Genomic DNA, 13,274 nt, shown 5'->3' on the forward strand with positions numbered 1-13,274 from the left:
CATACGGATGAGTAAGTGTTTGCATCTTTATGTGCCGGAACAGGTTTAAAAATTAACCCCAAGAGGGTGTTCAGAGTACCTGACTTTAGACAACTATACTGTGTTGGATTGGCCATCACAAAGGAGAGAAACAGAAGACTCCAGATGACAATTGAAAAACACAGGGGGTTTAACACTGGCAACCATCCCAGAAAAACTTTTTGTTTCCTCTGAATACACAGAAAACCTTAGGAGAACTGTCTTCTTACTTAAACATCTCTTTTTGCTGTTGAAAATTAGACAATGCAATTAATTTGCTAAGTGATTTTCTCAAAAGCTAATGGAATTTGTTGCTCAGTAAGAAATGCAAACTCTGAGTCCAAAATTAGTACTCTAACAATCAGGCTGTCCTTCTTTGTATAATGAAGGATTTTTGTTTCTAAAAATAAAATTTAAAAAAGGTAAAATGCATTAATACTTTGCCACTTCAAGCAATAAATCAGCTTTAAATCTCGTCCAAAATGCATTTTTCCTTTGAGCTGGAGAAAAAAGTACCTGTTCCTTTGATTTTATGTTAATCAAAGACCTACTCTGGAGTTGTTTAGTACCTACTAGAATTTAAATTTTTTTTCCTAATAGTCATAATTTTACCATGACAAGGAGAACAATTTTATAACACTAAATGTAAGCAACTATCTATTTTGCTTTTGTGTATTTATGAAGGAGATACTCCAGAGTATATGAAAAACAACATAGAAGATAATTCTAGACAATTATGTTACACATAGTAACCTTATAAATTCTGTTTAACAGTCAAAAAGTCTTACAGAATTTCCCTTGGGGTGGCAGGGCAAGGGGAGAAAAATGCTGGCTACTGAGCAGGTTCATAAATAATTTGCACCTGACTTCAAAGAAATTTAACATTTGGTGTATCTGAATATTTGGAAAGAAGAAGTACAAACTGAGATCATATCTAAAATTAAAAAAAATTATTATAGCCAGCCCTACAAATTATGTAAGTCAGCCCTTTCAAATTCAACCTTCAGTGTTCTCCTCCACTTCCATAAATTTTTCCCAACCCATTATACTTGTCTCAAAATTACAATATAAGAAAGAAGAATGTTTTTTTCTTCTTTTTTTTTACACTACTTGAACTTACTTTATAAGACAGTGACAGTGAAGTTTTTTGACTTCAAATATACTTGAGCTTTCATCCTATCCATCAGGAAGAACTACTGGACTAATACATCCCCTTTCTATAATGTCCAGGTCTTTATACATCCACACTGAACTTGGTATACTTTCTTATGACTGGATTTCTGTGCTGCTGGATCACTCAAGATGAGATATCCATCCCACAGATGGACTGAACATACAGGCACAGTTCTATCAAATTTGCCACAGCACACGACAAAGAATCTGTAGTAGCTTTATGGTTTTTGTGTTCTCATTATGAGATGTGGGAGGACAGACAGTAACTAATCTGGCAAAAAGCCTACTGGTAAAAGTTCAAACCATTGAAAGTCTCTTAAAGAATTGGAACTGACAAAGTGAGTTTGAGGATTCTTCCTCCTGTAGTAGCTCTTCAAGGCCTCAAGCCCATTTTAGCATTTTGTCAAGCCCTGACCACAGAGCCAATACCACCTATTAATCATATTAAAGCCAAGATATATTGCTGAGCGTGATACATGAAACTTCCTGACTGATATACTGGACTTTGTGCAAGTCCCTTAACCAAGTTCCAATTAACATTCCCAAACTGCATGCTTTTATTTGGAGAAGGTACTTTGCAGTGTAGCTGGAGGTAGCCCATTGAATATTGCATTCGATCCAAATATAATTGCAGTTCAGCAACGGGTGAAGGAAGTTAATTATTGCATGGGCTGAATTTTGCCTAATTGCAACTTGGATTCAGGCAAAAGCTGTTTGAATTTCCACGGGGAGCAAGAAAGATATATTTTAATATCTTTTATTATCACAGTACCTTCAGAACATTTCTCCTTTTGTTTATTTCAAGAGAAAAATCTACCATTAAGTGATTTGTTAAAATATTAAAACCCCAGTTTGGCTGGCTCTCAAGCAGGAACGTAGGCTTCTATTATAACATATTGGGAGCTTTTAAACCAAAGCAATTCATAATAAATTTATTCAAATTGACACATTTCTGGTTATAATGTCTTCATTATTTCTTCAGAGTTATGAAACATGAATTATATCACTGTAACCACAACACTAGTCAAGGAAATATAATTTTCTGTGATGTCTGTTTGAATAGTCATCATGTAGCTCAAGGCATATATTCAATTGTTTTCTTCTCCTGTTCCTTATATTGGTGTTATTCCAAATGTTATAGTAATATCATAACCTCATTCCATCTAATTCTAAAAGATATTCTTACTTGGCAGGTTCTAAAATATATATAGCAACATAAAAAATTAAAAATAATTACATCATTAAAATCTATTAGGCGTACATTGAAGAGAAGTGCATTTCAGATTATTTGGTATATTTCACACACTTTCTCTTTAAGCAGTACATGCATTTTATCATCATAGCCAGCAAGCTAGCATATATTTTACTCAATTCAGATTAAAACTGAATTAAATTAACATGGCATAGAATTCCTGAATCATGAAATCAACATAAACCAAAAAAGAACTTTTTAAAAGCAAAATAAAGAGGTTCACCATAAGAATCTTCTCTTACACTTCATGTATTAAATTATTTTAACAAGAATGAAGTGAATTATAATTAAAAAAAAAAAAAACACAACAACAAAAACACCCACCTCAGATAGCTTCTTTTACAGTTGCTTAGGATGGAAAGATTTTTTTTCTCGCAGTTTGCTGTCAGAAATGAAAGCCCGAGCTGCAATCATTAAAGGTCTGAATTTGCATTTTTCAGCAATCCAGAGAAATGAGAGCAGGTATTGTTATCATCATTATCATTATAAAGTTCTTTGTCTATGGATATTCTAACAAAGTTACTGGCCAGCTGTTTGTCAGATGCCTTGCCAGTTATCAGATAATCTTAAATAGATTAAAAAGAAAAGTAAATTTAAATTATAGCTTTGTGAACTCATAGCTGTTAAATCCCCTATAAACTCTAGTAACTGGATGCAGTGCCTAGTGCTAGAAGCCAACCCAGAAAAACTGCCAAAGCTAAAATAAATGCACAGATTTTTTTGCAAATAGGTGGTAGGATCTTGTCTCCTAACAGAGTCCTCTTTCTTTCTAGTCCTCTTTGTTAAGACAACCATTGGACAACTTCAAAGAACTAAAATTCCCCTAAGCCAAGACCTCTCCAGCTTACTGTAATTGTACCAGGGATTTTTGAGGATGAATATTCAAGTCAAAATGACCCTTGATAGGACCTTGCTGGCCCGAACAAGGTCCCTTCTGGAGCAATGGAAGGCAGTGTCCTCTCTGCCACAAGTCAGACAGTTTAGATGGCTCTTTGAGTAACTCAGCTGATTGAGTAAAAGAGGCAAACTCAGCTTTATTCTATGAATGAATCTTTACAGACCTGCTATGGAACCTGTCCAAAACCAGCTCAAGGAGACACCCCCGGAAACAGTGTGTCAGTGTGTTATCTGCTAAAAAGTATCAGGAAAAATGGAAGCCGAGAAGTTTACTGTGGCTAGGGAGATTTGAAGTATGCATATTTTATTTCCATTTTGTCTTACAAAGCACCTTTATTTGTACTATTTTTTGCTGTTATCAGATATATGTGTATCTCCAGTTTCCATGAGGACTCAGTTTGGAAAGGGGAATCCAACACAGCGTTCTTTGGTAAGTCTGGACCCTGTTTCAATACTGGTGGTTACTGTGGAAGACTTCAGTGGAGGGCTGCCACTGGTGGCTTTTTCCAGCCTTTACCCCAGGGCCAAGCAACAGCCCATGTTCAGTGTGCTACCACATGGAGCAGGAGTTAGGCAGTAGGTCCTCATACCCGAGCGATGTTTTGGAGGTGAGGCAAAACTATATTCCTCTGCACAGGCAATCAACACCACGTTTGCTTCCTGGTCCTGCACAAGATGGGAGAACAGCTGAAAGGAAATGTCTGCTTTTGGTGTAGGTTCCCTCACCATCACTTTGTCTGCCTCTGGCAGACGATGGCATAGTCACTCTTCAAAAGCTCTTGGCACACCTTGCTGCAAGGAAGTCATAGATGTGCCAGAAGGCCTCCCAAACAGGAGAGGTGATGTGGTGTTATTCAGGCATTGTGGAGACTCTTCTGAGCCTGCTGCATAGATCTGGGCAAGATCTGACCTGAAAAGTCTTCTGAACTGCTTGGCAGCAGTCAGATAGGGCAGGTGAAGTATTGCCATTTTTTCCAGAGTTCAGGGAATTAATGCATTTCCAGTGTCCGGTGGCTGCACAACTAAGGGAACAGAAACAATTTAACAGCTACTACAATCCATTTTCATACTAGGATTCTATTTCTCAGGGAATAATAGTGAGAATAAATCAAATTGTTGACCCTTTGCAAGTGGGCTTCAAGAAAAATTAATTGTTGTGTTAAAAAAATGAATTTTATGTTTACACTGTAATTTGTTCCTGAAATGGAGGCTCAATTAGCGTTTCAATGATTTACTAAAGACGTTTTAAACATAATGTCCAAACAATGCTACATAAATTAAACATGATGTAATTGAGTGTAGCACTAAGTGGCTCATCACTGTTGATTCATGTGGAAATCACTGAAATTCTACTGATCATTATGCATTCATTCAGTATTAATGCAGATACCATATGTGCTTCCATGGGGATTCTACTGTTACTCAGCAATCATTAAGTTTTAATGTACCATTAAAAAGGCATCAAAAGACCCATCTAAAAACACTGCCACAAAGGTAGTTCATTTAAAGACAGATAAAGCAGCATGTTTCACTTAAACATTGTAATACAAAGTAAGATAACAATGAATCAGCAGAAACAGTTCAGGAAAAAATAGCATTTCATTGCAAGCCAGGCTAGAGTGTTTGAACTAAAGGCAATACATTCGCCCTGTTCCAGATTTCTGGACAGCTGCTTGTATTTGTATACAAAAGTACTTAACATCCAAGTACATAGTCTTTAAGTTGAAATTAATGACTAAGTATATATCATATCCTTAAGGTTTGAAGTGCTTTTGTTCACTGGCCAGAGAACTGAAAAATCACTTGTGAATCAGGTGATCACAGCAGTGAATAAATAGGATTCACAAGATTCTATTCAGCTCAATGTTTAGTGCTTTAGAAGCATGACACACAAACCTTTCTAGAACTTTGATCTTGTACAGAATAGGTATATCTTGTAGGTGACCCGCTACAGCAAAAGGAGACAGATTAAAATAATGTGTCTTAAGAAAAAAAATCCTCTTCTCACGATATTGAGAGAAATAAAATATAGGCATGCTCAGAGCAACATATTTTTTTTTTGCAAACCTTGCTGATATATGATTAATATAGTAGCAAAACGTACAAGCCTCAAATGCCTATGGCACAGCTCCTGATGTTATGTAAGGATATGAGTGGAACCGAGAAGCATGGATGGGGATTGATGAGTTAATATCTCTTTCAGGAAAAGTACTGGAGAGGATTAAATTAGGCAAGCAAGTAGAAGTTCACAACAAACAAAAAATCATTTTTCAGACAGTGTATCATTAAGCTGAAAAACTACATGTTACACAGGAATGTGTCACTGTTCAAGATTTCTGGGAGTTGAAAAAATAAGTTGCCAAGCTCTTGAACAAGACTATTTAAGACTATTAGATACATAAAATCATATTCCCTTTGTCATTCTCAGAGTTAAAAATGTTGAAGGTTTAGCATACCTGGGGGTAAGTATTACTTTGTGTGTTTTATAATCTTATGTTTTTCCCTAAGCATATACTTTTGATCATTGTCAAAAGCCAGAGAGCCAGCTAAATAAACCTCCAGTTTTATCCAGCATAACTATTCTTCCTTTATGCTCTAAAGCTAGAGCAGCCTATTGCTTGATAGTACAATGATTAATCACTTGCATTCATGTAGCAGTTTTTGTATTGAAACATGGTTATGTCATCCTAACCAGTTTTTCCTTTTTTTTTTTTTTAACTAAAGCAACCCCACTCCTTTAATCTCTCTTCACACAGTTTCCAAAGGTCGTTTTGTTCTCTCACCCAAATTGCCTTCCACTGTTAGATAAGCAATTTAAAGAGTCAGAATTCAATCTGAAATTCTGCTGCTTTTAACATCTTTATTTTTCACTTGGAGATTTATTTGATTCCTGCATATGTTGCTTTTCCCACTGATGATCAGGCAACTCACATTTCAAATCACCTCCAAATTACATTTTTAAAGCAATGTAAATTTCACAAGACGCGCCTATTTCCGTTTCCTGACAATATGGGCTAGCAGACCCTTCATTACACCTTTTCATCTTTAGTTGGCAGCAATGGCTGTGTCTTTTATGTCTATTGAACTTTCAAGCACACCTGACAGTCGAAAATATTTTTTTTACTTCTGAAATTTTCTTTTAAAGAACACAACAGAAGACAGAGTTTGAATAAAGTGAAGAAAAAAAAAAAAAAGTCATTATTTACAGGTAGAGCCTTGCAGCCCATGTCCCCCAGAACTCCATCTTCTGTGGTTCCTTCTCCTGAGGAGCCAAGCCCTAGGTGAACTTGATACATAGAGCTTGTGCCTGTGTCTCATGGTAGCTTCTGCTAAAGCTCTTAACACAGCTCACAGCAGAGCTCAGGTGAGGTTACACAGATGTGTCAGAGATGGTCAAATCATGCTTAAAGAGCTGGGGCCACCAGCAGCTCAACTGCCTTCTGACTATTCAAGACTCACCCTGGCTCTAGTGCTGCTCCTGAGAAGGGTTAACAGCATGCTAATCCTTGACAGTGAGGCACCTACCTCTGCAGCTGCCTGGGTGCCCAGCTTGCTCCCAGTCCTCTGCAATTTAAAAAGGAAGTTTTCTGCAATCCACTTCTTCAACCTTTGCTTCACCTCCTTGTTTCATTTAGATGCTGAAGTTTAGAATTGCAGCAGCTTGGCATTGATAGTGTAGGGATTTCCTTTCTGGGACATGCACTTTGAAACTGCAGGTGGCCAAATACACTTCAGTTAGCAGAAATCAAGTGTTTAATTAGCTTTTAGCAATTGAAGCAATGGAATGGTGTCTGCTGATCAGGCCAATCATGCTGTTTAACCAAAGGTGACCAATTTCAGCTCCTGCATTTCATCTCCCCATTTAGTTCAAGTATTTAATTTAGAAAACTGCAATCAGCTTAACTATTTAAAATATTATTTTTATTGTATTATTGATAAAACAGAGCTATATAAAGCTTTAAGCAAATGTGAAATAAATTCATTTTCTCTTGCTTTGCCACTTCAGATTAAGCGTGACTATAGCCTGTTAGATGGTAGTCTTTCTTGCTCAGGATCACATAGGGGGGAAAAAAGGAAAAAGACATTAAACAGGTAGACAGACACATAGCTGCAGGAAAATTACAAAATTCTGAGTCCAGCTAGAGTTTATTAAGTATTTTTAAACTAGAAATATTTTAACCATTTGTAAGTACTCTAGTGGTTAATGTACACCAGCACTAGCACACTGAGTACACTAGCACTTGCAAACAGACACTGTTGGCCAGATTTATTTTTTTTTTTAGCAGTTGATGGAGGTTCTGTGGACTTAACTCTCCCTCTGCCCTGGGCTGATTGTATGCTTCAATTCCTTTACTCCTTTGGATGTTCACCACCACTAACACAAACCTAGTCTTTAATATTCACATTCTTTACACTTTTCTGTCACTTGTGAAGATTTCCTTGGATGTCTGGTATTTTAGCGTGTTCTTGTTGCTCTGGCTGTGATGACATCAGATATGACAGGCAAAGCAAAACCTGCCCTGCTTAGTACTGAGAACAACTGGTAAAATAGATGAAGAGATTAAAGAAAATTTATTCCATCAGTCTGGAAGACTAGGAATTTCTGAAGAATGCATTCTAGTATTGTCTTAACAAGCACAGATTACATATCATGTTTGTTATTTGTATTAATAGTGACCCAACTCTCAGTAAAAACTGTACAATTTGTTCTGAGACTATTGAAATTACTAAGGGCAAATTTAAGAATAAGCTTCCCACCCTACCCCTCAAACTCCTGTTATAAGCATTCTTTGGGAATGTTTAGACACTCATGGAAACTAATGCTTTAGAAATCACCAGCAGATTTGTTGAAACAGAAGACAATTGTTCTTCACCCAGAACAGCTGCTATCAACAAAACAGCCACTAAAAACACACTCATTGTACAATCACAAACTGTTAACAAGCAAATATCACTAGTGTTTGTTTATAATGACAGTGCTATGTTATGGGCACAAGACTGTTCTCAAAGTCTGGGAAGTTCACAGAGGAATTAGCAGCTTACATGCCAATTAAACTCTTTGGGGTTCCTTTTGGCACTAGAGTTCTATTTCAGCTTAGAAAGATACAGCCCTAATTATTTCCAGGTCCATATGTACACAATCACTATGAAATAATACTAATAATGCTACTACTAAGTTGAAATTTCCTGAAATTATTCCTTTTTGGATACATTTATTTTTCCTTTTCCCCATGTTAAGAGATTTTCCTCTATCACTATATTAGCAAATGTGGAACATGCTGTTCAAGAAAAGCATCTAGATCAAAAAAAGTGAAATTCCTTTTATCTCTACCTCATTCCTTATCCTTCCCCCTCCCATTATTTTTTTTTCTCTTAACTGTCTTGAATAGTTTAGGAATAATTTTGTCCATTAACAATTTTGGTGATCTTTTTATGGTGAAGGAGGGATGTGAAAAGAGAAGTGTCATCTCCTCTTTCACTTAAACACTAGCTGTTGTACTGTTAGTGAACGTGAGGTTTAATACAGCTAAAAATGAGAAAACTATACATCTCTTCCAAATATGCTCATTGAAGACATAAACCCACCAAAAAAGTAAATTGCTTGTGTTAAAAAGTAGGAACAGATGACAAACGTAATGGAACTTTATGTACAATATATTGCAATAGATTCTTAATGAAGAGTTAGTTTCCATATAAAGTAGCTCTTTCATGGAAGATAAAACAAAATTAAGTATTTAAGTTTTCAACAAGCATAAGTTTACCATGCTTGGAAATTTCATGTCATTTTAACAAGGACACTTTCCCTCTCACAAAGCTACCTAATCAGAAATTTTGAAGAAAAAACCCTGCGCCCTAGCTGTGATTTTCCATTGGGTTATATAAAATAATCCCCCATAGAAGGCATGCTTTTCAATTAGAAGCTGTGAAACATTTCCATTGATATTGCTACAGCTTTGCTTTATCACCAAAATAGACTTCATAAGCAATCTGTCTACAACAAGTGATATTTCAGCTATGCCGTCAGCAGCCGAGCACTAACAGAACACCACAGCTCCAGAACCTCAGGCCATTCACAGCATCCACGAACAGTTTTGGGCCCGTGATTGTGGCAGGTCTGGTCCAAACACACCACTTTGACTTCAGCCTCACAGTCAGCTAACCCAGACAGAAAAATTTAAGACATGTTCCCTTCTGCAAGGAGCTCTATTTGTTCGGATCCCAACGCACCTGCTTAGTCATTTACATTTAGTCTTTTATCCTGCTGTAGGTGTCCAACACCTCATAAGATGCAGTCTGGCCAAGCATTCACACCCTACTGCTCAACAGCACTTTTTCCTTGCTTCTATTTAACAGAAGTATTGCAAACCTTTTGGCAACTTAAAATAGGATTCTAAGTAGCTCCAACTGAAAATATTTGCTTTGTCTGGTAACAGCTACCTGAAATAAACCAAGTTAAAAGTATCAGGTGCTGTCATTTGTGATACCATGCTTCTTGTCCATATCCACATAATTTTCATGTCTTATTGGAGATCCTCATGTTATATGTTACAAGTAGCTGGTAAAACTAAGGCACTGATTACTGAATGTACATCCCAAAAATAGAGACACTGAGTGGTCCAACATCTTGCAGCTGCAAAATATGAGAGCTCTTACCTTAGACTTACAACCTTTAGTCACAAGAATATTTCCAAAAGTTATCTGGTGGTGCTGTCCCGGCAAAACTGCTCCCTTCTCCAGGTACATCTGTAGTCTTAATTTTATTCTTCTGTATAGTAAATTTAAAAAGTATATCTTCTATGGTAGCTAACAAGATAATTTTTACTACCTCTTTGCTTTGCTAGCCCTCCTTAACTTGAAAGCCCTGGAGTCTGAATTGTGCACTGTGCTATGTGGATACCTGCTGCTTCTTCAAAGAATGGTACCAGTAGGTCATAATGCACCTTCACTGGGGCCTGCTGTTTTGTCTGGACAATTACACTGACATTTCATTTACTTCAGTATCCTGACTTTCATTCCTGAACATTCTGACTGCCATGCAAAAGCAAGGGGATTATAAGAGGTATTGTGTAACTAATTGCCTCCTGTTGGAAAACATCTGTGATACATGTTGTCCAAACTCTACGTTTGGGCTGAAAAAACAGTCTGTTTACCCTGCATGTAAGGTATCCACAACAAAAATTAAATGTTGTCTATCTTGGGCTTGCAGTTACTAGGAACACTTACTTCTTACTTGAGCAGAAATGTTTTTATGGTTGAATAATGAATAAACACATCAAGTTCAACAAGCGTCTCTAGTAGACTTTAATAAAAGAGTGTAAGAAAAAACAAAAGCATCTGTAGAAATACAATAGCAAGATTTAAAAATGCCTTACATATACATGTTGGAAGAAGAGGGAAAGAGAAAGTTTAGCTAAACAAAACTGCCAGCTAGTAAAAAGTCTCATTGAAGAGTTTCACAGTACTGTAGCATGTGTAGACATTTCAATTAGTTATCAAGCAAGTTCAGTTACAAAAAGAAGAAACCCTAAAATTCAGGCAAGGTGGTTTTAATCTCTGTTACATAAGATGTTATTTGCCTTCAGGAATTCACATGAAAAGGCAGTTTATTTTTAATATACAGGACTAAAAACCATACAGCAGCACAGTTTTGTAGTTAAAACTAAAGAAAAGAACAAAGTATGGTTATTTAAACTTTCCCCAAAATAAGAATTCAGACTATGTTGATTTGTTTGAAAAAGTGAAACATCATATATATTTGTATTAGCACAGATGGAGATTAAAATTATTTTATGAAATAACTTTGGTCACCTTGGCAGTGAATACCAACACAGGAAAAAACCCTGTAACTCCCACACACCCAAAGTACAAGGAAGAGAATATTTTCACAATGCAGCCCCTTCTCTGGCAGTTTCAGATCAGCATGGTGTCTGTGTTTTAGGCATTCCTATACTTCAAATATCACAATGAGCACAGACATGAATACAGGAAGCAAGTTACAATTTTCAAGTCTATCCCTCAAGACACAGTGAAATCTAGAATGTAAGCCCAGTTAGAAATTAGAAAAGCCCCTATATCTTTCATTTCACTATTTTCAAGTGAAGGGTGAAACATTCTTTTGCAGTCAGACCCTGAAACAGATCTTTTGAACTACCATGTGAGCTTCCCCCACCCACAGAATGAACTATTGACTGGAGGCAAGAACAAGGAGGACATGGAAGTGGTAACACACATTGACAAGGGACTGAGATACAGAAGAGAAAAGAGGATAGAACAGCAATGAAAGAATGTTCTTCAGATCTTTTTATGAACTTCTATTTACTAAAACATTCCTTAAAGGGTTTCAGAATTACCACCATACTTGTAATTGGTAATTGACTCTGTACTAGGAAAGTAATTAGACCTCCTTGAGATTATTGCACAAAAACCTGGCAGCAGTTTGAAAATGCACATCTAGATCAGTTTCTAAAACTGACTTACATAATGTTTCTAAAGTACAATATATATATATTATTAGAGAATAAAAACTAAATACAATTGCTTAATTTTAAATCAAGTCCAGCACAAAAATATTTTAATATGGCAAACACCCCAGGACTTGCTGTATGCATCCATAATGTAGCTATTTAATCATGAGTGTGATCATATTTCCACCCCTCCCCCAAAATGTATAATCTTGACAAGAAACTCAAAACATAAAATATAACATCAAACATTTTCTTTTAATATATATTCCCAATTTTGTATTTAATGCTTAATCTATAAATATGATCTCCAACATAAGCATGATTTATGTGGTTTTGTGTTGCTTTTAGATTGAAATATCTTATATTAATAAGTCCAAAGCAGTTCATTTTTTAGTTATATTTCTAGTGAAAAAAATATTCTATTTCTTAAGTATCAAAACTGGAATTTGTTTTTTATTAGTTAGCGACTACATGTTGATAGTTACTTAAAGATAGACTTAGTTCACAAAAATTATTGCTTATCTGAGTGCTAGGTAAATACTACATACAGATATTTAAAGAGTAGTTGAAAAACATTATGTCATGCTACCGTTAAGAAAAGGTTTTGATTAGTACAAAAATTTCCAATAATTTATGTCCTGATATTTTTGTGTGTGTGCTACCAGGAAAAACAATTACAGGAGAGTAAAAATATAATCAAAATACATATCCCAATTACTGTCTGCTAAAGGAACTAAAATATCTAATTCTTTTAGACAGAAACCAAGTATTGCATTGAATTAAGATTTCTACTAATTACAATTTTAATTTAATAAAGTAATATGGAGGCAGCATGTGGTATATTTAAGTTCATACAATCTGTTAACATAATACACAGTCGAAAATTAATTATTTGATATAAACCTTTTAGGTTGCTTCCAATCTGTAATTTCAGCATAGTGCTACATATTGTTCAGTCTTGAAGGCTAAAATCAAGAATCTTCAATTCTCATTCTATCATAAGCAAAGCTCACCTACACCTTGTCTTAAAAATTTTTAGCAGCATAGTCAGCTTTATAAAGAGAAAAAGGCAAAATATTCTATAATTTACATATTCTAATAAACTTTTCAAGGCATCAAAAGACCCAGCTTGAAATTGTTATTACCGTTGACAAAAATATATTAACATATACTTGCATTTACACATTCAAAAATTTGTAGTTAGTATTAAGTTGGCCTATGAAGCAGTAGTAAAGTGCAAAATATTTGGTATAATATCTAGGGATTAGCCTTAGCTTCTGTGGAATACAAAGGATTAAGCTTGGCTCTTCCATTGACAGCTATGGTGTTTGATGGAGGACCAACCTGGAGGCATGGTGGGGGAAAAAAAAGAAAAGAAAAATATTAAAGAAACGTTAACCTAAATTTCCAGATTTTTATCTCTCTAATATGTTACACAATGTTACTTCATTTAGTGTTTTTCTCATTGC

General features: G+C 35.6%; 1 protein-coding gene across 12 annotated transcripts in view; it reads right to left on the reverse strand.

The window, feature by feature from the left end:
- Positions 1-10,618: 10,618 nt before the first annotated feature.
- COBLL1 (cordon-bleu WH2 repeat protein like 1) overlaps positions 10,619-13,274 on the reverse strand; it is a 105,693-nt gene continuing 103,037 nt past the window's right edge. For all 12 annotated transcript variants that reach the window (XM_072932156.1, XM_041717324.2, XM_072932154.1 and 9 more), the window contains one exon: positions 10,619-13,149. In XM_072932156.1, the coding sequence (XP_072788257.1) occupies positions 13,063-13,149 (87 nt within the window). In that variant the 3' untranslated portion in view covers positions 10,619-13,062. The remainder of the gene's footprint in view (positions 13,150-13,274) is intronic.

This window comes from Taeniopygia guttata, chromosome 7 (genome assembly GCF_048771995.1).
Source record: "Taeniopygia guttata chromosome 7, bTaeGut7.mat, whole genome shotgun sequence".
In the NCBI taxonomy this organism is placed as follows: domain Eukaryota; kingdom Metazoa; phylum Chordata; class Aves; order Passeriformes; family Estrildidae; genus Taeniopygia; species Taeniopygia guttata.